This window comes from Sinohyriopsis cumingii, chromosome 14, assembly GCF_028554795.1.
Source record: "Sinohyriopsis cumingii isolate HCF-2022 chromosome 14, ASM2855479v2, whole genome shotgun sequence".
Lineage (NCBI taxonomy): Eukaryota > Metazoa > Mollusca > Bivalvia > Unionida > Unionidae > Sinohyriopsis > Sinohyriopsis cumingii.
In genome coordinates this window covers 12917177-12944229 of record NC_142974.1, presented here as the reverse complement: position 1 = coordinate 12944229, position 27053 = coordinate 12917177, and the positions used below count along the sequence as shown (strand labels likewise).

The window sequence follows — 27053 nt, the reverse complement described above, 5'->3', positions numbered from 1 at the left end:
ATAGGCTTTACATGATGGTCAGTATACAACAGGCTTTACATGATGGTCAGTATACGAGAGGCTTTAGATGATGGTCAGTATATGACAGGCTTTACACTATGGTCAATATGTGATAGGTTTTACATGATGGTCAGTATATGATAGGCTTTACATGATGGTCAGTATAAGACAGGCTTTACATGATGGTCAGTATATGATAGGCTTTACATGATGGTCAGCATCCAACAGGCTTTACATGATGGTGTCAGTATATGATAGGCTTTACATGATGGTCAGTATATGATAGGCTTTACATGACTGTCAGTATATGATAGGCTTTACATGATGGTGTCAGTATATGATAGGCTTTACATGATGGTCAGTATATGATAGGCTTTACATGTTGGTCAGTATATGATAGGCTTTACATGATGGTGTCAGTATATGATAGGCTTTACATGATGGTCAGTATACAACAGGCTTTACATGATGGTCAGTATATGATTGACTTTACATGATGGTGTCAGTATATGATAGGCTTTACATGATGGTGTCAGTATATGATAGGCTTTACATGATGGTCAGTATATGATAGGCTTTACATGATGGTCAGTATATGATAGGCTTTACATGATGGTGTCAGTATATGATAGGCTTTATATGATGGTCAGTATATGATAGGCTTTACATGATGGTCAGTATATGATAGGCTTTACATGACAGTCAGCATCCAACAGGCTTTACATGATGGTGTCAGTATATGACAGGCTTTACATGATGGTCAGTATACAACAGGCTTTACATGATGGTCAGTATATGATAGGCTTTACATGATGGTGTCAGTATAGGATAGGCTTTACATGATGGTCAGTATATGATAGGCATTACATGATAGTCAGTATACAACAGGCTTTACATGATGGTCAGTATACAATAGGCTTTACATGATGATCAGTATATGATAGGCTTTACATGATGGTGTCAGTATATGATAGGCTTTACATGATGGTGTCAGTATATGATAGGCTTTACATAATGATCAGTATATGATGGGCTTTACATGATGGTCAGTATGTGATAGGCTTTACATGATGGTGTCAGTATATGATAGGCTTTACATGATGGTGAGTATATGATAGGCTTTACATAATGGTGTCAGTATACGATAGGCTTTACTTGATGGTCAGTATATGATAGACTTTACATGATGGTCAGTATAAGACAGGCTTTACATGATGGTCAGCATTCAACAGGCTTTACATGATGGTCAGCATTCAACAGGCTTTACATGATGGTGTCAGTATATGATAGGCTTTACATAATGGTCAGTATATGATAGGCTTTACATGACTGTCAATATATGATAGGCTTTACATGATGGTGTCAGTATATGATAGGTTTTACATGATGGTCAGTATATGATAGGCTTTACATGATGGTGTCACTATATAATAGGCTTTACATGATGGTCAGTATATGACAGGCTTTACATGATGGTTAGTATATGATAGGCTTTACATGATGGTCAATATATGACAGGCTTTACATGATGGTCAGTATATGATAGGCTTTACATGATGGTGTCAGTATACAATAGGCTTTACATGATGGTCAGTATATGATAGGCTTTACATGATGGTCAGTATATGATAGGCTTTACATGATGGTCAGTGTATGATAGGCTTTACATGATGGTCAGTATACAACAGGCATTACATGATAGTCAGTATATGATAGGCTTTACATGATGGTGTCAGTATATGATAGGCTTTACATGATGGTCAGCATATCTGGAGAAGGAAGAACCTGGGAAAATCTTGGTATGACCCATTAACCCACAGGAAACTACTATAAAGTTTTCTCAACATCTGCATAAGCTGAGCCAGAGATTCAAATTCACACTGATAGAGGTGAGATGGCAGTGAATGATAAAGGCAAAAGCTTTAGACATACTTGGTCATCCGGGGCCACCTTTATGGATGTGATGTGATGTGATTTGGATTTTTAATGTAGCTTTAACAATTTTCAGTCATATCGCTAAGATGTCTGCAATGTGGCAGTTTACAGTAATGTCTAGCATTGGGGCATCATGCCGCAGACATGTTGCATGATGTCCCACACAGTCACATTATCCTGACAGCAGGCCGACCAGTCCTAACACTAACTTCTTAATGCTGACTGCCAAGCAAGGCAGCTGGTAGTACCATTTTTGTAAGTATATGGTATGACTCGGCCGGGGATCGAATCCATGACCTCCTGCATCCGAGGCGGATGCTCTAACCACTAGGCCACCAATTACCACCTTTATGGAATGACATACAGGGAGATAAAGTGGTTGCTATATTTTCATCATTACATGCCATAAGGACACAAATTAGACAATATTTTTAACTGAATAAAACAAACTGCACAAAAATCTCAACTTACAACAAGAGGATGGTCATCACTATAGTCCTTAGATTTGTACGTTTTTACCAGTCCAGATATTGGGTAGGACATACCATGGCTGAAATGAAATGTAAAAAACCTCATAAAACACTTTGTAACTTACTTTCAGTCCACATACTCTGAAGGGCATATTATAATTGAAAAGGACTCAAACAAATCATACTGAACAATTCTGAAAGCATTTACCAGCTGAAATATTGGGCAGGGCATACCATGACTGAAAAGGAATGCAACAAATCTCACTGATCACATCTTAAAGCATTAAGCAAAATTAAAATTCTCAACATTACAAATGAGGAAGAGAACCATGATGAACTTTGACAATTATCCTCCTGGGTGGTGGATATTTTATACAGTATCAACAAGTGACTGCTCCACCACTGAGTATTTATTTTAGTCATCATTGTTATATTTGATATTTAAAATATAAACCAGTTTCAAGAGTTCCTAGCAAACTCATTAACAAGAATCAACAATTTACTTAATTAAGTAATTATAAGCACCATGACCACATGTATTTGCTGCTTATAACTGATCAATAAGATACAAAGTTATATAATTTTGACTTCTGTGTTCATGTTATGTCTTGTATGTGCTATTTACTGCAGACAAAAACAATTCATAACAGATCACATCCTAAGAAAAAAAACTGTTGCAACCTACACTTTTTCTAAACTGCTAATTAAAAATAAAGCACTGTCATATCCATGGAAATAAATACAGGTAAATATGTAAGACAGTTAGAAACTACTCAGTGTAGTGGCCATTAAGAAATCTTCTTCAGACTTCTTCCTGGAAATTACTAGGACATGACGTTAGGAAACTACCATATATGCATTCTTATAAGTCCAAGTGCAAACAATATGGACCCTGATTTGCTGTAATATAACTTGTCAGTGCTAGCAGATCAGGGTCTATGCTGCTTGTTCTACTGATTACTATGAACAAACATCATACACCCATATCTACTTGCACATTATGTGATGACAGATCTGGATCTGTTGAGTTTGCAGTTGGACTGGACCTAAAATAAGAGTATATATGGTACGTAATTCTGTAACCAATCTGTAACCAAGAAAAAATTGTCGTTGTGTGTGTGTGTGTGATTTTGATTTGCTTCTCAACTTCCTCCTGGTAATGTATTGAGGTATATAAGCCAGAGATAATCAGTGTTACTAAGAGCTACAAACGGGAAATAATTCTTACCATAGATGCACTCCTGAATTTCCAAATCCCACTCCTGCATAGCAACTTGCAAGATGCATGGCTGACCTAGCTTCTGTATCATCAGAATTATACACAGCCCTGTTTACGGCAAAAGTGAATATTTTATAATTATTCAGGAGTTTAAATTAATGGAGATGCTAATATCATCAAAGTGAGACATATACATGTTTTTTCCAAGTTTGTTCAGATTTTATAATCATGCCCATTTCCCCACTATTAAGACCCATGCATGTTAAACTCATGGTCACTTTTAACATTATATTTCCCATCTTGTCCCTATAGAGATCCATTCATGTTAGACCAATGGACCATTTTTAACATTATATTTCCCATCATGTCCCTATAGAGATCCATTCATGTTAGACCAATGGACCATTTTTAACATATTTCCCATCGTGTCCCTATAGAGATCCATTCATGTTAGACCAATGGACCATTTTTAAAATTACATTTCCCATCTTGTCCCTATAGAGATCCATTCATGTTAGACCTATGGATCATTTTTAACATTACTTTTCCCATCTTGTCCCTATAAGGGGCCCTGAGTGGCCGTGTGGTCTAAAGTGCTCACTGTTCTGGATCACTGCCATCTCACCTCTGTCTGTGTGGGTTTGAGTCCAAGGCTCGGCTAGCATGGGTATGTGGGAAAGCCTGTCAGTAGTTTCTCGTGGGTCGGTGGTTCTTTCCTGGGTTTTCCAGGGTTCTTCCTCCACCAGTTACACTGGCTGCCATGAATAGCCTATCTTGTGCTGAAAAATGGCGTTAAACCCTAGAACAACAACAACAATTTATCCCTATAGAGATACATGCAAGTTAAACCTGTGGATAATTTGTCAACATTAAATTTCCCATCTTGTCCCTTTAGAGATCCACGCATGAAAAACCTATGAACCTTTAATAACATTACATTTCCCATCTTGACTTTATATATATCAATGCATATTAAACCTATGAACTATTTTTAACATTCCCATCTTGTCCCTAATGAGATCCATGCCTGACAAACCTATGGACCATTTTTAACATTAAATTTCCAATCCTGTTCCTGTCCATTATAACATTACATTTCCACTCCTATCCCTATGGAGACTCACCCATGTTAAATCTATGGTCAAATTTTTAACATAGGATTTCCCACTGAGTCCCTAAGGAGATCCCATCCAATTACTCAAATGCTAAACACCCCATTTGATACAGGATCTCCCATCATGTCCACATATCAACTCCCATTACTACTTCTACTTCATCAGGTTTACACACATCCTTGTTGACATCAAAAGTTAATATTTAAAAATTATTGAGGGGGTTGTTGTTGTTGTTGTTGTGGGGTTTAACGCTATTTTTCAGCACACAATAGGCTATGCATGGCGGCCAGTATTAATGGTGCAGGAAGAACCCGGGAAAACCCCAGAAAGAACCACCGACCCACGAGAAGCTACTGGCAAGCTTTCTCACATACATACATTGGCCGAATCCTAGACTTGAACCCACGCAGACAGAGGTGAGATGGCAGTGATCCATGATGGAGAGCACTTTAGACCACTCAGCCACTCAGGGCCCCCCTACTGAGGGGGTTAAATTGATGGAGATAATATCATGATGGTTAGACATATATACAAGTTGTGTCCATTTTAAGACAATGGCTCCAAATTTACACCTTGCTTTGAAGCTAATATTCATCTTTTGCAAAAGTTCAAGAATATTTTCAACCTCTGATCAAATATTCCAAGTAAATTAATGTATATAAGGTAAACAAATTGAGATAAATACATAACAGAGACCAATTATACTGGCATAAACTGAATTAAACCACTTGCTAAATACTATACAGATTTAAAGTCTTTGCTAAGGTCAAAGAACTGCAAACTTATCAATGTAATAATAGGACCAACATGGCTATACTGCATAATGTGTTATTGTAATAACAGGACTAACATGGCTATACTGTGTAATGTGTCATTGTAATAATAGGACCAACATGGCTATACTGCATAATGTGTTATTGTAATAATAGAACTAATATGGCTATACTGTGTAATGTGTCATTGTAATAATAGGACTAATACGGCCATACTGTGTAACGTGTCATTGTAGTAATAGGATTAATATGGCCATAATGTGTAATGTATTACTGTAATAATAGGATTAACATGGCTATACTGTGTAATGTGTTATTGTAATAATAGGATTAATATGGCCATACTGTGTAATGTATTATTGTAATAATAGGATTAACATGGCTATACTGTGTAATGTGTTTTGTAATAATAGAACTAATATGACTATACTGTGTAATGTGTTATTGTAATAATAGAACTAATATGGCCATACTGTGTAATGTGTTATTGTAATGATAGGACTAATATGGCTATACTGTGTAATGTGTTATTGTAATATTAGAACTAATATGGCTATACTGTGTAATGTGTTATTGTAATGATAGGACTAATATGGCTATACTGTGTAATGTGTTATTGTAATAATAGGTCTAATATGGCCATACTGTGTAATGTGTTATTGTAATGATAGGACTAATATGGCTATACTGTGTAATGTGTTATTGTAATAATAGGTCTAATATGGCCATACTGTGTAATGTGTTATTGTAATGATAGGACTAATATGGCTATACTGTGTAATGTGTTATTGTAATGATAGGACTAATATGGCTATACTGTGTAATGTGTTATTGTAATGATAGGACTAATATGGCTATACTGTGTAATGTGTTATTGTAATAATAGGTCTAATAAGGCTATACTGTGTAATGTGTCATTGTAAAAGAAGGACTAATATGGCTATACTGTATAATGTGTTTTATATGCTTTCTTTTACAATTATATCCACACCATTTTATACAACTATATTTGCACATAATAAACTTTACCCTTCTTGTTAATAATATTGATGAAGCTTGATGATAGCAATTAATAAAAAGATGACCATCATTATCATCAGCAGCAACCACCATTATTGCCAAAAGAGGAAATAAAATTATACATATCGTTTCCTTTCAAATAGGTCATATAATCTCAATGATGGAAGTCCATACACAGTAATACTGCCCTGCTTTCAAGTGGACCATATGAACCCAATGAGTGAAGTCCTTACACATTGACAGTGCCCTGCTTTCAAGTGGGCTGAATGAACCCAATCAGGGAAGTCCATACACAATAATACTGCCCTGCTTTCAAGTGGGCCATATGAACCCAATGAGGTAGGTCCACACACAATGATGCTGCCCTGCTTTCAAGTGGGCTCAATCAATCCCATGATGGAGGTCCATACACAGTGACAGTGCCCTGCTCTCAAGTGGGCTAAATCAATCCAATGAGGGAAGTCCATGCACAGAGATAGTGTCCTGCATCAAGTGAGCCATATGAACCCAGTGAGGGAAGTCCGTACACAGTCATGGTGCCCTGCCTTCAAGTGGGCCATATAAACCCAATGTGGGAAGTCCATACACAGTGATATTCTCTTCATAAGTAATGGACACTTTTATTGAATTTCACAATTTTATCTTGGCCCTTTTCTTCAAAGTCAGCAAATCTTTTAAGCTCTTTTCTAATGAAATTACTACATTTATTACAAACACCTTTTTCAGTTATGTTAGGTACATGCTCTGAGTACTTTATTTTGTTTAGTAATCTTATTTGCGTCCATTCTTATTGTCCAGGTAACAATCAAAGGTATGAGACAGATATGAGATACATGCTGACAGCAATGAGATACATACAACCAGCAATGAGATACATGCTGAAAACTATCAGGCACATACAGACAACAATAAAATTCTTGTTGACAGCAATGAGATACATGCTGACAGCTATGAGATACATGCTGACAGCAACGAGATACATGCTGAAAGCAATCAGACACATAAAGACAACAATAGAATTCTTGCTAACAGCAATGAGATACATGCTGACAAATATAAGATACATGCTGACATCAATAAGCTACATGCTTATAGCAACAAGATACATACTGACAGCAATGAGATACATGCTGACTGCAACAAGATACATTTTGACAGCAATGAGATACATGCTGAAATCAGACACATACAGACAACTGTAAATTTCTTGCTAACAGCAATGAGATACATGCTGACAGCAACAAGATACATGCTGACTGCAACAAGATACATGCTGACAGCAATGAGATACAGGATGACAGTAATGAACTTCAAAGATTTATTAATAACAGATGACTTTAACAGATGAACAAATGCATTATAATGACCTTAAACCTGCGACATTGCTTTTGGTGTTAAAAAATGCACTTTGATTGACTTATTTAAGATTATGAAGAATGCCTCTAGGACATATTACCTTTTCAGATATTTGGATGTCATCTGGAGGGCATGTCTACACCAGATGTCGCTGATTGGGTTACTTCCTTGATAGGCGGGTCTAAGATTTGGATTGGCAGGTCTCAGGCCTCTGCTTTGGTATGGAATTGCTGTGTAGGATTCTATAGCATGACTGCAAGAGAGGGGTGGGGTTAGATGATGCTTATAATGTGTGATATTGTCAAACCATACATATTATATATTGGCAGGATTTGAAATATGTTTTATGAAGTCTCTGAATGTAAGAACAGAAACATGTAATTTTTCCAATATTCTTTTCTACAGGATCCATTATAGTATAATAAATTCACAGAAAATTGAAGTATTTCAACTTCACATGGTAGACATACTGCAGTACAATGCATATCCTGCCAATCTGTTGTTTCATTTGTGTCCCTGCATAACTGTTACCCAATAACTCCTACATCCTTTAACCCATTACCTCATACAACCGTCTTTGGACGCCTCTACAAAAGTCGCATCGAAGCGACTTTTGACGCTTCTACAAAAGTCCCATAGAAGCGCCTTTTGACGTCTGCTGTAAACATCAGCCATTTTAAGCCGGTTTTCGTAGCGCCACCTTCGGGGAAAACCCATTATTAGATACTACATTCATTTCTGTGAATGACAATTACGTCAGATCACGTGGTCACTGTTTATGTACTGGTCGATATCTGCTATTTAAAGTAACTGGGTCGTAATCTCCACTCTCCAAAATGGCGGTCGCGGATTTCATTCAGTACTTACGAAGTTTTCATGATTAGAATCACAACTATGAAAGATTCAATAACCTAGGTAAAGGCTCTGATATTGATATAGGCTGCAATTAGTTTTTATATATTATCAAATTTAGATGATTTAGTGATGTAGACACAGATGAAAAACTTGTAAATTTCGAGTATGAGAAATGGCAGCTCTACGGTTGGTCACACGGCCTCACTGACATGACGGTGAACGAATTCTCTCCAGATTTTAAAGCACATAACAAATTCTTCCGTGATAAATAATTACACAGCTATAACAATCGGACTTTACTCTTAAATTGTTCCACATGTAATAGATGTGTACCAAAAATGTAAAATGGTTAAAATTGCTGTTAAACGTAACATACACTACATTGCTTAATAGTTCACAGGCAAGCTATGCGTATGCAGTCGACTAGGTAACCTGTGTTCTATGTATAGCGAGCTGCACTTTGTCACTATGCTCTATGAGGTAAAGGGTTAAGACAGGGACTTTGTGCCTTATGGTACGACATGGGATGGCTTGTAAATATCAATATCAGTTTTACAGGACTTGGGGTACAACAGCTGAATGGTCAGCGAGGAAAGACCTAAACATGGGTACAACAGATCATGGTACCTTAACTTTGATGTAACCCCACTGTATTTGATTTTGTACCTTACTGTATGACCAGAGTTCATGGAGGCAGGATCATCACTTGCATCCAACAGCTAAATGTGGATACATAGATCTGACACTGAAACAAGAACTGGTATATATAGGTCTATGCAGACTGTTGGGCCTAATCAGTACCACAAACATCATGGACCCTAATCTGCCAGTGCATTAAGGATCTATGTTGTTTGCAGTTAAACAAAACTTACACTGTAGAATAAGTGTCATTTGCCTAAAATTGCAACACAAAATATCATTCCAGAAATGTAATGCTGTGATCAACAACACTTATAGAAAAGTCAACACAATGTCTTGCAATTTATTAATGCATGTGAAAAATAAAGCAAACATTCTGCAGATTTCTTGCACGAAAATATTATCAAACATTACTATTCTGTAAAATGGTCTTACCACAAGACATCCAGTCCACTGTAGGCAGTAACTCTTTCTGGCATGGTGCTGAGATTGTCTGGATCCACAATTCCCAGTGTTGGCTTTATGGCTCGACTAGCAATACCTTCAAAAGTAATGTTAAATCAAATGTAACATCTTCAATGTTACTGAATGTGTTTGTTTAAAAATATCTACATATAAATCTTCATTTTTTGTTTACAAAACACTTATGGCCCTGGCTGTAGACAATTCTACATTGCATAGTACCAAAAAGTATTCTTATTTGATTTGTCTGCATTGCTGAATTGTTTCATGGCTTTTATCAAATGTCCACAAAATGTATATTAAAATAAAATCTTTTTGTAATGGCCACAAAATTTAAATAGGTACTCAGATTATCTACTGGATAAAAAGTGTAAAATGTGATACTTCTGAGTCTAATGGTGTTTTTACTAATTTGGATTTCTGTACTATTGTACTATACTGGATTTTTGTACTATTGTACTATTTTGGATTTTTGTACTGTTGTACTATATTGGATTTCTGTACTAGCATTTTTTACTATACTGGATTTTTGTAGTAGTGATTTTACTATATCGGATTTTTGTACTATTGTACTATATTGGATTTTTGTACTAGTGTTTTTACTATATTGGATTTTTGTACTGGTGTACTAGTCTGGATTTTTGTAATATTGTACTACTTTGGATTTTTGTATTATTGTACTAGTTTGGATTTTTGTACTATTGTACTATATTGGATTTTTGTGTGTACATGTGTGTGATTTGGATTTTTAATGTAGCTTTAACAATGTTTCAGTCATATCGCTATGATGTCTGCAGTGTGATAGTTTATAGTGATGTCTATCACTGGGGCATCATGCTGCAGACATGCAGCATGATGTCCCACACAGTCACATTATCTTGACACCAGGCCGACCAGTCCTAACACTAACCTCTTAATGCTGAGCGCCAAGCAAGGCAACTGTTAGTACCATTTTTGTAAGTCTTTGGTATGACTCAGCTGGGGATCGAACCCATGACGTTCCATATCCGAGGCGGATGCAACAACCACCAGGCCACTGGAGTAGTCTGGATTTTTGTACTATTGTACTATATTGGATTTTTGTCCTATTGTACTAGATTCAATTTTTGTACTATTGTACTACTTTAGATTTCTGTACTATTATACTAATGTGGAATTTTGTACTATTGGATTTTTGCACTATTGTATTATATTTGATTTTTGTAATATTGTACTAGATTCGATTTTTGTACTATTGCACTATTATATTGGATTTTTGTAGTATTGTACTATATTAGATATTTGTACTATTGTAATATATTGGATTTTTGTACTATTGTACTATATTGGAATTGGATTTTTGTACTATTGTACTATATTGGATTTTTTTACTATTGTACTATATTGGATTTTTGTACTATTGTATTATATTTGATTTTTGTACTATTGTACTATATTGGATTTTTGTACTATATTGGATTTTGTTCTAATCTACATATTGGATTTTTGTACTATTGTATTATATTGTTTTGGTTCTATTCTACTATATTAGATTTGTACTACTGCATTACATAGAATGTTTGTATTTTTTTGCTCTATAGGATCTTTGCTCTATTTTGATATATTGGACTTCTGTACTACTATTAGATCTTTATACTATTGTACTATATTGGATTTTTGTATGATTGTACTATGTTAGATCTTTGTATTATTGTACTATGTTAGATCTTTGTACTATTGTACTATGTTAGATTTTTATACTATGCTAGATCTCTGTACTCTTGTACTAGATTGGATTTTTGTATGATTGTACTATACTAGATTTTCATAATATTGTACTCTCTTGGATATTTGTACTACTGTACCACATTGTATTTGTGTGTGTGTGTGTGTGTGTGTGTGTGTGTGTGTGTGTGTGTGTGATTTGGGTTTTTATATAGCTTTTTTTTTGCAATTCAGTCATATCACTAAGATGCCTGCAGTGTGACAATTTATAGTGATGTCTAGCACTGGGTTATCATGCCGCAGACATTAGCATCCTATCCCATCCAATCACATTATCCTGACACCAGGCTGAGCAGTCCTAACACTAACCTTTTAATTTTGAGTGCCTTGTGAGACAGCTGTTAGTAGCATTTTTATAAGTCTTTAGTATGATGCGGGGGGGGGGGGGCAAACCCGTGAGCTCCTGCATCTGAAACAAATGCTCATTGTATTTTTGGACTATTGTACAACATTGGATTTTTGTAACTATTGTACTGCATTGTATTATTGTACTATTGTACTATATTGGATTTTGTAATATTGTACTATATAGGACTTTTGTACTATTGTACTATATTGGATTTTGTACTGCTGTACTATGTTGTATTATTGTACTATTGTACTATATTGGATTTTGTAATATTGTACTATATAGGACTTTTGTACTATTGTACTATATTGGATTTTGTACTGCTGTACTATGTTGTATTTTTGTACTATTTTACTATAATGGATTTTATAATATTGTACTATATAGGACTTTTGTACTAATGTACTACATTGGATTCTGTACTACTGTACCACATTGTATTTTTGTACTATTGTACTATATAGAACTTTTATATTATTGTACTATATTGAATTTTGTACTAATATCATGCATGTGATTTTTTAAATATTATACTACATTGCATTCTTGTACTTTTGTACTATACTGGATTTATGCAACATAGTACTACTTTGCTATATTGTACTTTTGTACTATTTTACTATACTGGATATTTGTACTATTGTACAATACTAGTTTTGGGACGGATGAACGGACAGGCTATTCAGCTCCACCTGTAATCACAGTGAAGGCATGAAACAGATGGTAAATCTCAGTGGATTTTATGTTAAATTATATCAAATGTTTTATACCTTAAATCCAGTGGATAAGAATATTCCTTCAAAATCAAATACAGTTGATGTTCCCTAACAGTCACCTTGTCTCAGTAATCATGTTTCAAGATTTTCCAGGGGCCCCGAGTGGCCGAGTGGTCTAAAGCGCTCTCCATTACGGATCACAGCCATCTCACCTCTGTCTGCGTAGGTTCGAGCCTATGATTCGGCTAATGTGGGTATGTGAGAAAGCTTGCCAGTAGCTTCTCGTGGGTCATGGTTCTTCCTGGGGTTTTCCCGGGTTCTTCCTCCACCATTAATACTGGCCACCATGCATAGCCTATTATGTGCTGAAAAATGGCATTAAACCCCACAACAGCAACAACAACATCAAGATTTTCCCAGATAAAACCATCCACTTATAGCTCAGCTCTCATCAGCAGCCACTGATACAAATAGGAATGTCTCTCATGGTTTTCCTAAGTGTCACTCTTCATTTACTATTCAGCTCTATCCATTAAAACTAAAATGTAAAAACCTTTTATGTTTCATCCCTTAAGCTGTTGTTACAACACACACAGTGTTAGTAAAATGGTTTAGGAAATAACAATCCTATTCCACTACATTTTTATAAATGGTACAATCTATTCTGCTCTGATATACTGTACATGCTACAATGTTATCAATGGTATGATCTCTTTGATCTGCACTATACTATTACGGTGTACTCACTACAATTTTATAAATAATATCTGTTCTACTCAAATATACTGTACTCACTATAAATTTTATAAAGGATATAATCTGTTCTATTCCAATATACTGTACTCATTATAATTTCATAAATAATATAATCTGTTCTACTCCAATACACTGTACCCACTACAATTTTATAAATGATATCTGTTCTACTCAAATGTACTGTACTCATTATAAATTTTATAAAGGATTTAATCTGTTCTACTCCAATACAATGTACCCACTATAATTTTATAAATAATATAATCTGTTCTACTCCAATACACTGTACTCACTATAACTTTTATAAAGGATATAATCTGTTCTACTCCAATACACTGTACCCACTACAATTTTATAAATGATATCTGTTCTACTCAGATAAATTGTACTCACTATAACTTTTATAAAGGATATAATCTGTTCTACTCCAATACACTGTACCGACTACAGTTTTATAAATGATATCTGTTCTACTCAAATATACTGTACTCACTATAATTTTTATAAAGGATATGATCTGTTCTACTCCAATATACCGTACCCACTAAAAATTTATAAATAATATAATCTGTTCTACTCTGGTACACTGTACTCACTATAATTTTATAAATAATATGATCTGTTCTACTCCAATACACTGTACTCACTATAATTTTATAAATAATATAATCTGTTCTACTCCAATACACTGTACTCACTATAATTTTATAAATAATATAATCTGTTCTACTCTGGTACACTCTAATCACTATAATTATATAAATAATATAATCTGTTCTACTCTGGTACACTGTACTCACTATAATTTTATAAATAATATGATCTGTTCTACTCCAATACACTGTACTCACTATAATTATATAAATAATATAATCTGTTCTACTCCAATACACTGTACTCACTATAATTTTATAAATAATATGATCTGTTCTACTCCAATACACTGTACTCACTATAATTTTATAAATAATATAATCTGTTCTACTCCAATACACTGTACTCACAATAATTATATAAATAATATAATCTGTTCTACTCTGGTACACTCTACTCACTACAGTTTTATAAATAATATAATCTGTTCTACTGATACACTGTAGTCCAACTTCAGGCCTTGTACAAACACTTGTTTGGTTCTCAAATAGGGTTTAAAATAATTGGTGAGGGATAGACATTTAGAGACATTTTTCTCCCTTTCCACAATTATAGATGCATGGGATATCCTACACACAGAACCAGAAATCCAAAATATGGACAAAACTGAATTACATCATGTTTATCAATTCTTTTATTACAACACTTAAAATAGTGTGACTATATTTTGCACTTCAATACAGCCATACGAAATAAGCAAATACCTGTAGGCACATCTATATGGGTAGAACTTGTTGTAGAAAGCATGGTTGTCCACAAAAGAAAAAGACCAAAACAATTGATTTGACTGGCAACACCTGAGAAAAATCTGTACAAATTTATTCCAATGAAAAAAAATGATAATTCAGTTATTCCAAATTTAGCAGTGGATTTCTTTAAAATTCAGTGAAACTAAGTGTCAAAATTTACATTCCAGTCCAAAATTTATTGATTCTGCATGAGAGCAAACACATTTATTTTCAACTATTGCCAACAAAAACTGAGTGTCTGGTTGAGCTTTGAATTTTGAGTCATTTGGTTGTGCTGCTTTAGTTGTCCTAGGTTACCAAATTATGAATTTGTGTACCCATGATGAATGTGGCCGAGTGGTCTAAAGCACTCTCCGTTACGGATCACTGCTATCTCACCTCTGTCTGTGCTGGTTTGAGTCTCAGATTCAGCCAGTGTGGGTATGCGAGAAAGCTTGCCAGTAGCTTCTCGTGGGTTGGTGGTTCTTTCCAGGGTTTTCCCAGATTCTTCCTCCACCATTAATACTGGCTGCTCACCTGTCTGCAAGGGCTGCCACATATAGCCTATCGTGTGCTGAAAAATGGCATTAAACACAACAACAACAACAACAACAACAACAACAACCCATGATGAACATACAGCTGTACCCTGTATCAACCATATCTGGATACAAGAAATACACGTACATTTATATCAAACAATTGATATTTTGAATTGCAAAGTATATGAAGTACTGCATTGGAACAAATGGTCAAATAGTATTACAAATGACCAAATAGTATTACAAATGGTCAAATAGTATTACAAATGGTCAAATAGTATTACAAATGCATTTGATCTGGATTTTTCTTCAGGCTCAAAGCTAACTGATTATGTTCTATATCTTATGATGTTTTAACTTTTGCCCATGTTAATAAGTTTATGTGTTCATTTTGAAAGCATTACATTTTTCTCTCATGCTCAAACAATCGACACCATCAATTTCACCCAGTATAGTTCATCTACGCACTTCTTTCACAGCAGAAGTGGATGTAACACTTATCATCATGGGGTTTAGGCAGCAGCTTGCCATGCTGTGAACAGCAATTTGCCATGCTGTGAACTGAAATTTGCTATGATGTGAACAGTAATTTGCCATGATGTTAACAGTAATTTGCCATGATGTGAACAGCAATTTGGCATGATGTGAACAGTAATTTGATATGATGTGAACAGCAATTTGCCATGATGTGAACAGTAATTTGCCATGATGTGAACAGTAATTTGCCATGATGTGAACAGCAATTTGACATGATGTGAACAGTAATTTGACACGTGAACAGCAATTTGCCATGATGTGAACAGTAATTTGCCAAGATGTGAACAGTAATTTGCCATGATGTGAACAGTAATTTGCCATGATGTGAACATCAATTTGACATGATGTGAACAGTAATTTGACATGTGAACAGCAATTTGCCATGATATGAACAGTAATTTGCCATGATGTGAACAGTAATTTGCCATGATGTGAACAGCAATTTGCCATGATGTGAACAGCAATTTGCCATGATGTGTGAACAGTAATTTGCCATGATGTGAACAGCAATTTGCCATGATGTGAACATTAATTTGCCATGATGTGAAAAATTATGGGAATGACAATTGTCATTTTTCAAGCAATCAGACTTTGTGGCTGAGACACTTCAGTTTTGGCATTCATAAGTATTTTTACTTGAACAAGGTACTCCACTGATGGAGAAATTTATGAAAGCCCCAAAAATGGCAAAAGTTATATTCTTTTACCCTAAAAGAAGGCAGGCAACAATTGTTTTTTTCATGACAGAAACCTCTGATGTGCAGGGATTTTGATGAATCTGGCAGTAGCCGAGAACCAAACAAATTTGCTTTCATGTTTTTACATTATTTCAGTGATATATTCAGAATCTCATTTAACATCTCAGAACTTAAATTAAAATAAACCTTTCAATTTTTCATCGTTCATGCAATGGATATGATTTGATCACAATTTAGACTGTGAGGTATAAATGTAGTATTAAGAAGTCATGATCACACTTTTGACTGAGATATAAATGTAGCATTAAGAAGTCATGTTCACACTTTAGACTGTGAGGTAAAAATATAGTATTAGGAAGTAGTGATCACACTTTAGACTGAGTTATAAATGTTGCATTGAGAAGTCGTGATCACACTTTAGACAGTGAGGTATAAATATAGTATTAGGAAGTTGTGATCACACTTTAGACTGAGTTATAAATGTAGCATTAAGAAGTCATGTTCACACTTAACACTGTTAGGTATAAATGTAGTATTAGGAAGTTGTGATCACACTTTACATTGTGAGGTATAAATGTAGTATTAAGAAGTTGTGATCACACTTTACACTGTGAGGTATAAATATAGTATTAAGAAGTCATGTTCACACTTTACACTGTGAGGTATAAATATAGTATTAGGAAGTTGTGATCACACTTTAGACTGTGAGGTATAAATATGGTATTAGGAAGTTGTGATCACACTTTAGATTGTGAAGTATAAATGTAGTATTAAGAAGTCATGTTCACACTTAACACTGTTAGGTATAAATGTAGTATTAGGAAGTTGTGATCACACTTTACACTGTGAGGTATAAATACAGTATTAGGAAGTTGTGATCACACTTTAGACTGTGAGGTATAAATATAGTATTAGGAAGTTGTGATCACACCTTACACTGTGAGGTATAAATATAGTATTAGGAAGTTGTGATCACACTTTAGACTGTGAGGTATAAATGTAGCATTAGGAAGTTGTGATCACACTTTACACTGTGAGGTATAAATATAGTATTAAGAAGTCATGTTCACACTTTACACTGTGAGGTATAAATATAGTATTAGGAAGTTGTGATCACACTTTACACTGTGAGGTATAAATATAGTATTAGGAAGTTGTGATCACACTTTAGACTGTGAGGTATAAATATAGTATTAGGAAGTTGTGATCACACTTTACACTGTGAGGTATAAATATAGTATTAGGAAGTTGTGATCACACTTTAGACTGTGAGGTATAAATGTAGTATTAGGAAGTTGTGATCACACTTTACACTGTGAGGTATAAATATAGTATTAAGAAGTCATGTTCACACTTTACACTGTGAGGTATAAATATAGTATTAGGAAGTTGTGATCACACTTTAGATTGTGAGGTATAAATGTAGTATTAAGAAGTTATGAACTTCAAAGACATAGGATACTGATAAGAAAGATGAATACTTTAGAAGACAAAGGAGAAAACTAACCAGTTTTTGCTTTTAAAGGGAGATAATCAAATATGGCAACACCCGTAGTCTCACTTCCTGTTCCAGCTGTGGTGGTAACTAAAAAGATAAGCATAATAGTGACTTCAAAAGGCTGGTAAAAAAATGATGATATAGTTACAGTAAAAAATTAATGAGTATAAAATGATAGGTTTCACCATGAAGCATAGAAGTTTATTGTCTTCGTACTTTAAAATATAAAACATAAAATATAAGTGCAAGATCCCAATTATTCACTCATAAAATGAAAACTTACAAAAAGTTTGGTGACTTAACATAGAACACATCACTAGTCTGGGGACTTAACATAAAATACACAATATGTCATGGGACTTAACATAAAACACATCACAGTCCAGTGATTAACATAAAACATACCATAAGTCTTGGAATTAAAATGAAACACATGATAAGTCCAGGTATTAAAATAAAATACTCCATAAGTCTGGGAATTAAAACAAAATACACCATAAGTGTGGGAATTAAAATAAAACACACCACAAGTCTGGGAATTCAAATAAAACACAGCATAAATCAGGGAATTAAAATAAAACAAACCACAAGTCCGGTTATTAAAATAAAATACACCGTAAGTCTGGGAATTAAAATGGATTCACAAGAGCAAAAAAAAAAACTGTCAAACAGTCATAAACTGACACTAGAATAAAGCAATATGAATAAGCCGACAATTTATTAGGTTTATTCCATTTTAAGAATATCCATAACAGCGTATCCCCCAGGGGTGAAAAAACTGAGGGTAAAAAAAACTTGGTGTCAGAACTGGGGGTCAAATAAAAAATGTGGGGGTCAAAAATCTACTGACAAATTTTCATCTGACTTGTACTTTTTCAGCTTGAAATAGGATATTGCAACTTGCACAACATACTCTCTCTTTCTCTCTAAACATACAAATAAACCAACAGGCACAATTAACAAACAAATACATTGTCCATTCAAAGAATAATTTTATTAGTTCACTTTTCTTTTAACAGTCTCCTAATCTTTACGAAGCAATATTATAGACAAACACATTACATACAAGCCAATACAAACAGCCTAATAAATCTTTTTAACCAAATGACAGTTAATTTACTGCCTGTCATAAAATGTGTACTATCATCGGTTTCATTGTACTTCATCCTAGAACAAATTTATCCAAAAATCAAGGAGGCTAATGATTCATCTTGTTTCTAATAAGTTACACTTGAACTTTAAGATCTTTCTTTTATTGCAGCAAAGTTAAAAACCAACAAAATCTGCAATGAACCCCTGACTGTGTAAGCTAAATAAACGCATTGGTCTCTGCAAGTTTACTGATTTGTTTGTTGTGAAAGAATGTATTGGGTTATAATGTGTCCTCCAGATATCTTGTGGCGAACGAGGGCAGATTATTTAAAATTCTTAAACCCTGTCACAAAAGGAATATTCACTTTTGCAGTCTATGCAATCACGCGATCAGAAGTCACACCGGTATTAATCCTAAATAGATGTGCCGTATTCCAGTCAAGGGAATTATTTTCTCCATTTTTCATTAAAGTTAGATCTACAGTTACTCTTTTGTGTTTTGCTTCTTTCACTTTCTTTGCTAATGATTCTTAGTGCACGGCATTTTATTATGGAGATCACTTTCTAGTGCATTTAGGGTAAACATCAAGATGACATCTTGCTGAGCTTGATGGAAATGGCGTGACAGCTCAAGAAATATGGGGAAGCTACTCCGTCATAACGTTGCCTATGCTAGTTTGTTTCTTTATTTCGTATGTTCCTTGCATTGCACTTCGCTATACGAATAGAGGAGTGCAACACAGGGAGTAAGCAAAGTGGGAAACCAGTCAATGCCTATGCTCAAAGTATGCACAATGCCACCCCTTGTCCAATGTATTGGATATAAAATAAATCCTGATCACATTATGCGAATCCTTTGCGTAAAAAAAACACATGGCAACAAAATGTGTGCGTCACTTTTCCCCAGTGAGCATTCCTGATGCACAAATGTGCGTAAAGGGAAACACTGCATAAGCACTTAGGTCTCACTGGATAGTTTCGTATTTTGACACCCCCCTAATTTTTAAGGTAGAAGGCATGAACCTAATTATCGCAAGCCTAGCATTTATAAATTCACCACATAAGCTAAATCTATAATGTGGTTTAGATTTACTTTGAGTTAGGCTTGGAAATAGGTTGGCTTGTTGGTGACTGCCTGTCACAGTGAGATGAGCATTGGAGATCAAATGTGTAACTTGGGCTGCAAATGAGCTGCCGAACTGGCTTATGTATTTATGTGTGTCTGCTACAGATGTAAATATCTAAAAATCTAGATGGTTGAGGGGTGATGAAAAGTATGCTAATTTGTTATAGTACTAGTGAACTTTATGCATGCATAAGGCACATATTGATTCTTTTAGCTGCCTTGTTACAGAAAAATATTCAAAATAGCTATTTCTTGTCAAAAATGAATGTAAAATTTAGGGGTTGGTGGCAGTTGCATCAGGAATTAACCTGATTACTGCAGTCAAAATCTCACATGTATGCTTTCTACAAAAATCATTAGTTTATTTTTATTTGTATCTTCAGTGTAAATTTATTCTCATTTTTCTGTAATTGGTCATTGTCAGATGAAAATTCACCAGATAAACTGTCCAGTGAGACCTTAACTGTAAATGATTCAACTAATATAAATAGTACCTGCAATCAAAGGTTTAACTGTGTGTGTGACCGGTAAAGCTTTTCCAACAGGAGCATTCACATAATCAAGTAAATCAGCCTTCGGGTTTGAGGCATACAGATTGGCTGCCTTACAGGTGTCCAGCACAGATCCACCACCTACAGCCAAGTAGGCATCAAAATCATTTGCCTTAGCAAAGTTGATAGCATCTTTGAAACTGGAAAAAATAATATTTACTGTGTTTAACAATATGAAGATCAGACCTAATGTATGACATTTGAAAACAAAACAAAAAAAAGTCATGAAATTATGGTAAAAAACAAAAACATGATATATCAATGGTCTTTCCATTAAACTATATCATATCCAGGAAAAGTAGTGGATAAAAGTGTCCTGCTAGAGTACTCTAACAATCTCTAATAAAACTCGTACAAAATTTTGAATTACATAATCAGCTTATTATGCAAATTTAAAGCGTCCCATATATGTTTAATTGTAACTATACCAACCATGCTGAATTTGCAACATTTTGAAAAAAATGTATTGATGCTAAAATATTTTGATTTATTTTATGCTAAGCAGTAAATTACTTGATTTTCTAATTAAAATAATATTGATATTTCACAGTAGTGAAAAAATAATATTTTTTCACTACAGGAACTACTTTTTGGGGTCAGAACATACTTACCTCCCTTTGATTTTGCACCTTAGCAAATTAATAATTAATAATTAATTATTAGCAGATTAATATCCATATCTGTTATCCTTGAAACTTGTAGTTTGTTATTCTGGAAACATCAATTAATTTTTATCAGTCTGATGCGGAACTAATTTTATGCGCAGGTACACATAGCACAGCAGAACATGTACGGTAAACAGCTGACATTACCGCAAGAAATCTGCTAATTCACTGTGTCACAAACTTTAGGTAGCCGACATATGTGAGCATAAAATAAAAAGAATATTTTCTTGAAATGAGTGAATAACGGATACATTTCATCTCGTGGGTGAAAAACTCGATGAAATATATCCGTTATTCACTCGTTTCAAGCAAATATCCTCTATATAGTGTTTCCTCACTAAATACTGGCTTATGATTCAACAGCAATTTTCCTGTCAAATATTATTTAAATTTCGTGATATTCTCAACTTTTTTTTATGAACATTTTGGATAATTCACTAATAAATCACAAATAGAAAATAACAAATGGAATCAAGTTCTTGCTTATCAGCCATTGATGACAGAACAACACTGAGAGTTTGGATCCAAGACCAGATATTAGCATTTGCTTTCCTTATTGTGACCTGTAGTACACTGGTGATATCAATGCACAGGTGACAAAGGATAACTGCATGCCAAATGTTGACTTAGGGTGTCAGAAAACAGTTTGCTTTAAATGCCCATGCCTGATCATTTATATTATTTTTACATGATGAAATTTAAACATTGTGCACTAACATTGTGTTTGCACTGTACTTCAGCAGACACCTGGACCGAGGTCAACACAAACATATATGTGATAATTTACATCTACCGTACATTACCTTTGATCAGTAGGTTCCACTCTTACAGAATCATAAATCTTGTAGTTAACTTTGTGACGCTCTAATGACTCAATAGCAACTTTAACAGGTGGCAGCTTTCTCAGGTTTTTGTCTGTCATTAGGCAAACCTTCTTTGCTCCCAAGTTCTGCAAATCCTGCAATATTGAACAAATCATTAACATATTATACATATTTTCATCTATGTATGATGTGTGTACAACTGTTAACAACACATATATCATGATTTGCAATATGGAAGGTGTGATGGTTGCCTTGCAAATCCCTGCTCTCTATATGAGACTGTTAGGGATGAAAAGTATGGATGGTGGCTTATTGAAATTCCATCAATCCAAGACTGTGAGGGATGGAAAGTATGGACGGTGGCCTTTTGAAATTCAATCAATCTGAGACTGTGAGGGATGGAAAGTATGGATGGTGGCCTTTTGAAATTCAATCAATCTGAGACTGTGAGGGATGGAAAAGCATGGATGGTGGCCTTTTGAAATGCCATCAATCTGAGACTGTGAGGGATGGAAAGTATGGATAGTGGCTTATTGAAATTCCATCAATCTGAGACAGTGATGGATGGAAAGTATGGGTGGTGGCTTATTGAAATTCCATCAATCCGAGACTGTGAGGGATGGAAAGTATGGATGGTGGCTTATTGAAATTCCATCAATCTGATCATTAAGAGGAGATTAGATGATTAAGGTTGTGATCGTAGATTGGCCTACAATGGTCTTAAGAAAGGTGGAGGTAGAGAGCAATGCTTCTCGTTCCACATTTTGTATGTTCATAGCTACTGTTACAGCCATGGTCTTAGTATGTTTATGAAGTGGGTATCAAAATGGAAAACTGGTGTGTGGGGCTTGTAGAACTGCTGACAATACACTGAGAAAAGGTATCTGCAAAAAAGACACCCTTACATAATTGGGACCAACGATGTATGTAGCCCATAATGTTAGTAACTTTGTCAGACTGTTAAATCAACTTCAATAGTCAATAATCACCTGATGTTGGAACTATAGACCAGACAGGTGATATACGAGCTTCACTCCTCATAATAAGATCTAATAACATTAAAATTGAGAGTTTCTGTTGTTTTTGGATTAAGGTAATGAATACGATGTCCCTTGTGCTACCTGCGAAGTTGTTGGAGAGGAATATTAAGGATGGCAGCTTACTATAATTGCAGCATGTTATAAGTTAGGTAACGTCATTTTGGGCAGCAAAGGATTCAGGATGAGTGAAAAGACATCTCTTGAAAAACAAAGCACCAAAAATGGATATTGTATGCCAGAAGTGCCTAAAGGTACAGGTCAGTTTGATCCATGGGCATGCCTATATATACTGGACATCCTCTGGATAAAGTGTCTGGCAGCACTAAGCAGGTTAGACTGATCCATATATAACTGGGTTTATGAACTGAGTTCTTGAGTACTGAGCCACTAAAATGGGCATCATACACTATGTCAGTTATGGAACTGGACAAGTTCGTTTGCCTGGCGGCTAATGCTGTATCATCGACTATGGTTGTGAACCATGCAATCAGAGTCATATGGCCAAGTCCAGTCACAAAGGAATATTGCCATCTTGACTGACAGGACACTGTCCAATTACTGAGAATGGGATATTTATCCAGGTAGCTAGTCCTTACTTCTGACATACAAGACTGTAACTGAAGATGTTGTTAGTCTCCATCTTGCTCCCAAGTAAATGATCTGGTTTTGAACCCTTGCATGCAAGCCAATGATGTTTTCATCCATCAAGGTATGCTTCTGATAAAGTGAAAATTAATACATTACTAAAAAGACAAATACCTGCAAGTGATAAAGAAATTTACACTGCAATGTCATCCTTCACACTGCCAAGCAAATAATCCATTAAAGAGATTTAATTTACCCAATATTATCATTAGGCCCTCATTTGTATACAGTCTCAATTAATACACAATACACTATATATAATAGTCCTGTTCTCATCCAGCTAATTTTCAACAGCCTCTACTTTTTCCCTTACACACATTCTAACTGCATTACACATACAAACATCACTGTCACCTTCCAAACATCAGGCATAGACCAGTTGTGAAAGCCAGCTTGGTTGGAAATGGGTTTTTCTATTGCTACCAACTATGCTCATGGTATTTTGAATTATGCATTTCTAAGGAGTAATATTACCTTTTCTGGATTTAGAGGGGTCTCATTATTATATATTTATGTTTGTACCCACAAAAACCTTCAAATATTATACAAGGAGCAATCAAAATTTAACATTGAAAAATAGCATGTATTCCAAATTTGCAACATTTGGACATCAGCAGTTTTCTCATCAATATGGAATATGTAAACATGTCAAAATATAAAGCATTTTTTATAGTGCCATTACGAAAATAAAAGTTATGATATTCCATATTTCTTCAAGTGAATTAAAAAGATGGTGACAACATGAATCCCAATGCTTTTCCTAAATTCCTATCTAGGGTAATTTGTGTGTAAATTGTTCCAGCTGCATATTTTAATTCAAAGCTTGCTTGTTCATTTTCAAACTGAGGGCTACTCACTTTGTCCTTGATATACTATTTTATTGTTTATTAATTAATGAACACATTTAAATTCACAAACAGAACACATGCAAAGCAAATATCAATGTTTATAACTTTATATTTTGAGCTAAGATTCCAAATGAGGTCTGTTTTGGGAAATATGAAATAAATTTCAATTTAGCATGATTGGTTGCATATAACAATACCATGGTGGTGTAATTTCTTATACTATTTCGTATTAGCCTGAAAACAAAAAGCATTTATGCAAAAATATATATGTGTAAGCTATATTAATGTAAAGGTTATCCACTACTGTTCATGAGTACAACAAAGCAAAATCAAAGAATACCCTGTAATTACTTCTACCAAATGTTATTCTTATGTTATATTCTTACCATTCCAACCTCTTTCGTAACACCAGGTCCATAGCGAATATTGGAGCATGCCATCTGAAAAATATTGAAACAAATACTACATGCAGTTGTCTGATGTATAATAATTCAGCATCATAATTTAAAAGGTGTGGTATAAAACCAAATTACAGCTCTTTTCTTATTTAGACATGCAACATGGCTGTTTTCACACCTTTCTCTTACTTAGATATTCCACATGGTTGTTTTCCCACCTTTCTCTTGCTTAGATATTCCACATGGCTGTTTTCATACCTTTCTCTTACTTAGACATTCTACATGGCTGTTTTCTGACCTTTCTCTTACTTACATATTCCACATGGCTGTTTTCATACATCTCTTACTTAGATATTCTACATGACTGTTTTCTGACCTTTCCCTTACTTACATATTCCACATGGCTGTTTTCATACCTTTTTTTTACTTAGACATTCCACATGGTTGTTTTCACACCTTTCTCTTACTTAGATATTCCACATAGCTGTTTTCCCACCTTTCTCTTACTTAGATATTCTACATGGCTGTTTGTGGACCTTTCTCTTACTTAGATATTCCACATGGCTGTTTTCATACTTTTCTCTTACTTAGATATTCTACATGGCTGTTTGTGGACCCTTCTCTTACTTAGATATTCCACATGGCTGTTTTCCCACCTTTCTCTTACTTATATATTCTACATGGCTGTTTTAGGACCTTTCTCTTACTTAGATATTCCACATGGCTGTTTTCATACCTTTCTCTTACTTAGATATTCTACATGGCTGTTTGTGGAACTTTCTCTTACTTAGATATTCCACATAGCTGTTTTCATACCTTTCTCTTACTTAGATATTCTACATGGCTGTTTGTGGACCTTTCTCTTACTTAGATATTCCACATGGCTGTTTTCATACTTTTCTCTTACTTAGATATTCCACATGGCTGTTTTGACACCTTTTTTTTACTTAGACATTCCACATGGCTGTTTTCACACCTTTCTCTTACTTAGACATTCCACATGGCTGTTTTCATACCTTTCTCTTATTTAGATATTGCACATGGACGTTTTCACACCTTTCTCTTATTCTGATATTCCACATGGCTGTTTTCATACCTTTCTCTTACTTAGATATTCCATATGGCTGTTTTCATACCTTTTTCTTACTTAGATATTCCACATGGCTGTTTTCATACCTTTCTCTTACTTAGATATTCCACATGGCTGTTTTCATACCTTTCTCTTACTTAGATATTCCACATGGCTGTTTTCACACCTTTCTCTTACTTAGATATTCCACATGGCTGTTTTCACACCTTTCTCTTATTTAGATATTCCACATGGCTGTTTTGACACCTTTTTTTTTACTTAGACATTCCACATGGCTGTTTTCACACCTTTCTCTTACTTAGATATTCCACATGGCTGTTTTCATACCTTTCTCTTATTTAGATATTGCACATGGACGTTTTCACACCTTTCTCTTATTCTGATATTCCACATGGCTGTTTTCATACCTTTCTCTTACTTAGATATTCCACATGGCTGTTTTCATACCTTTTTCTTACTTAGATATTCCACATGGCTGTTTTCATACCTTTCTCTTACTTAAGATATTCCACATGGCTGTTTTCACACCTTTCTCTTATTTAGATATTCCACATGGCTGTTTTCACACCTTTCTCTTGCTTAGATATTCCACATGGATGTTTTCACACCTTTCTCTTACTTAGATATTCCACATGGCTGTTTTCACACCTTTCTCTTACTTAGACAATCCACAGGAGTGTTTTCACAC

General features: G+C 34.7%; 1 protein-coding gene across 3 annotated transcripts in view; it reads right to left on the bottom strand.

The window, feature by feature from the left end:
* Positions 1-27053, bottom strand: part of LOC149783273 (hydroxyacid-oxoacid transhydrogenase, mitochondrial-like) — a 58050-nt gene that overhangs the window by 14365 nt on the left and 16632 nt on the right. For all 3 annotated transcript variants that reach the window (XM_089931504.1, XM_089931503.1, XM_089931505.1), the window contains exons 4-11: positions 25264-25317; positions 22324-22478; positions 20799-20995; positions 18096-18173; positions 9818-9923; positions 7989-8141; positions 3634-3732; positions 2407-2485 (exon numbers count right to left, since the gene is read on the bottom strand). In XM_089931504.1, the coding sequence (XP_089787630.1) occupies positions 2407-2485; positions 3634-3732; positions 7989-8141; positions 9818-9923; positions 18096-18173; positions 20799-20995; positions 22324-22478; positions 25264-25317 (921 nt within the window). The remainder of the gene's footprint in view (positions 1-2406; positions 2486-3633; positions 3733-7988; positions 8142-9817; positions 9924-18095; positions 18174-20798; positions 20996-22323; positions 22479-25263; positions 25318-27053) is intronic.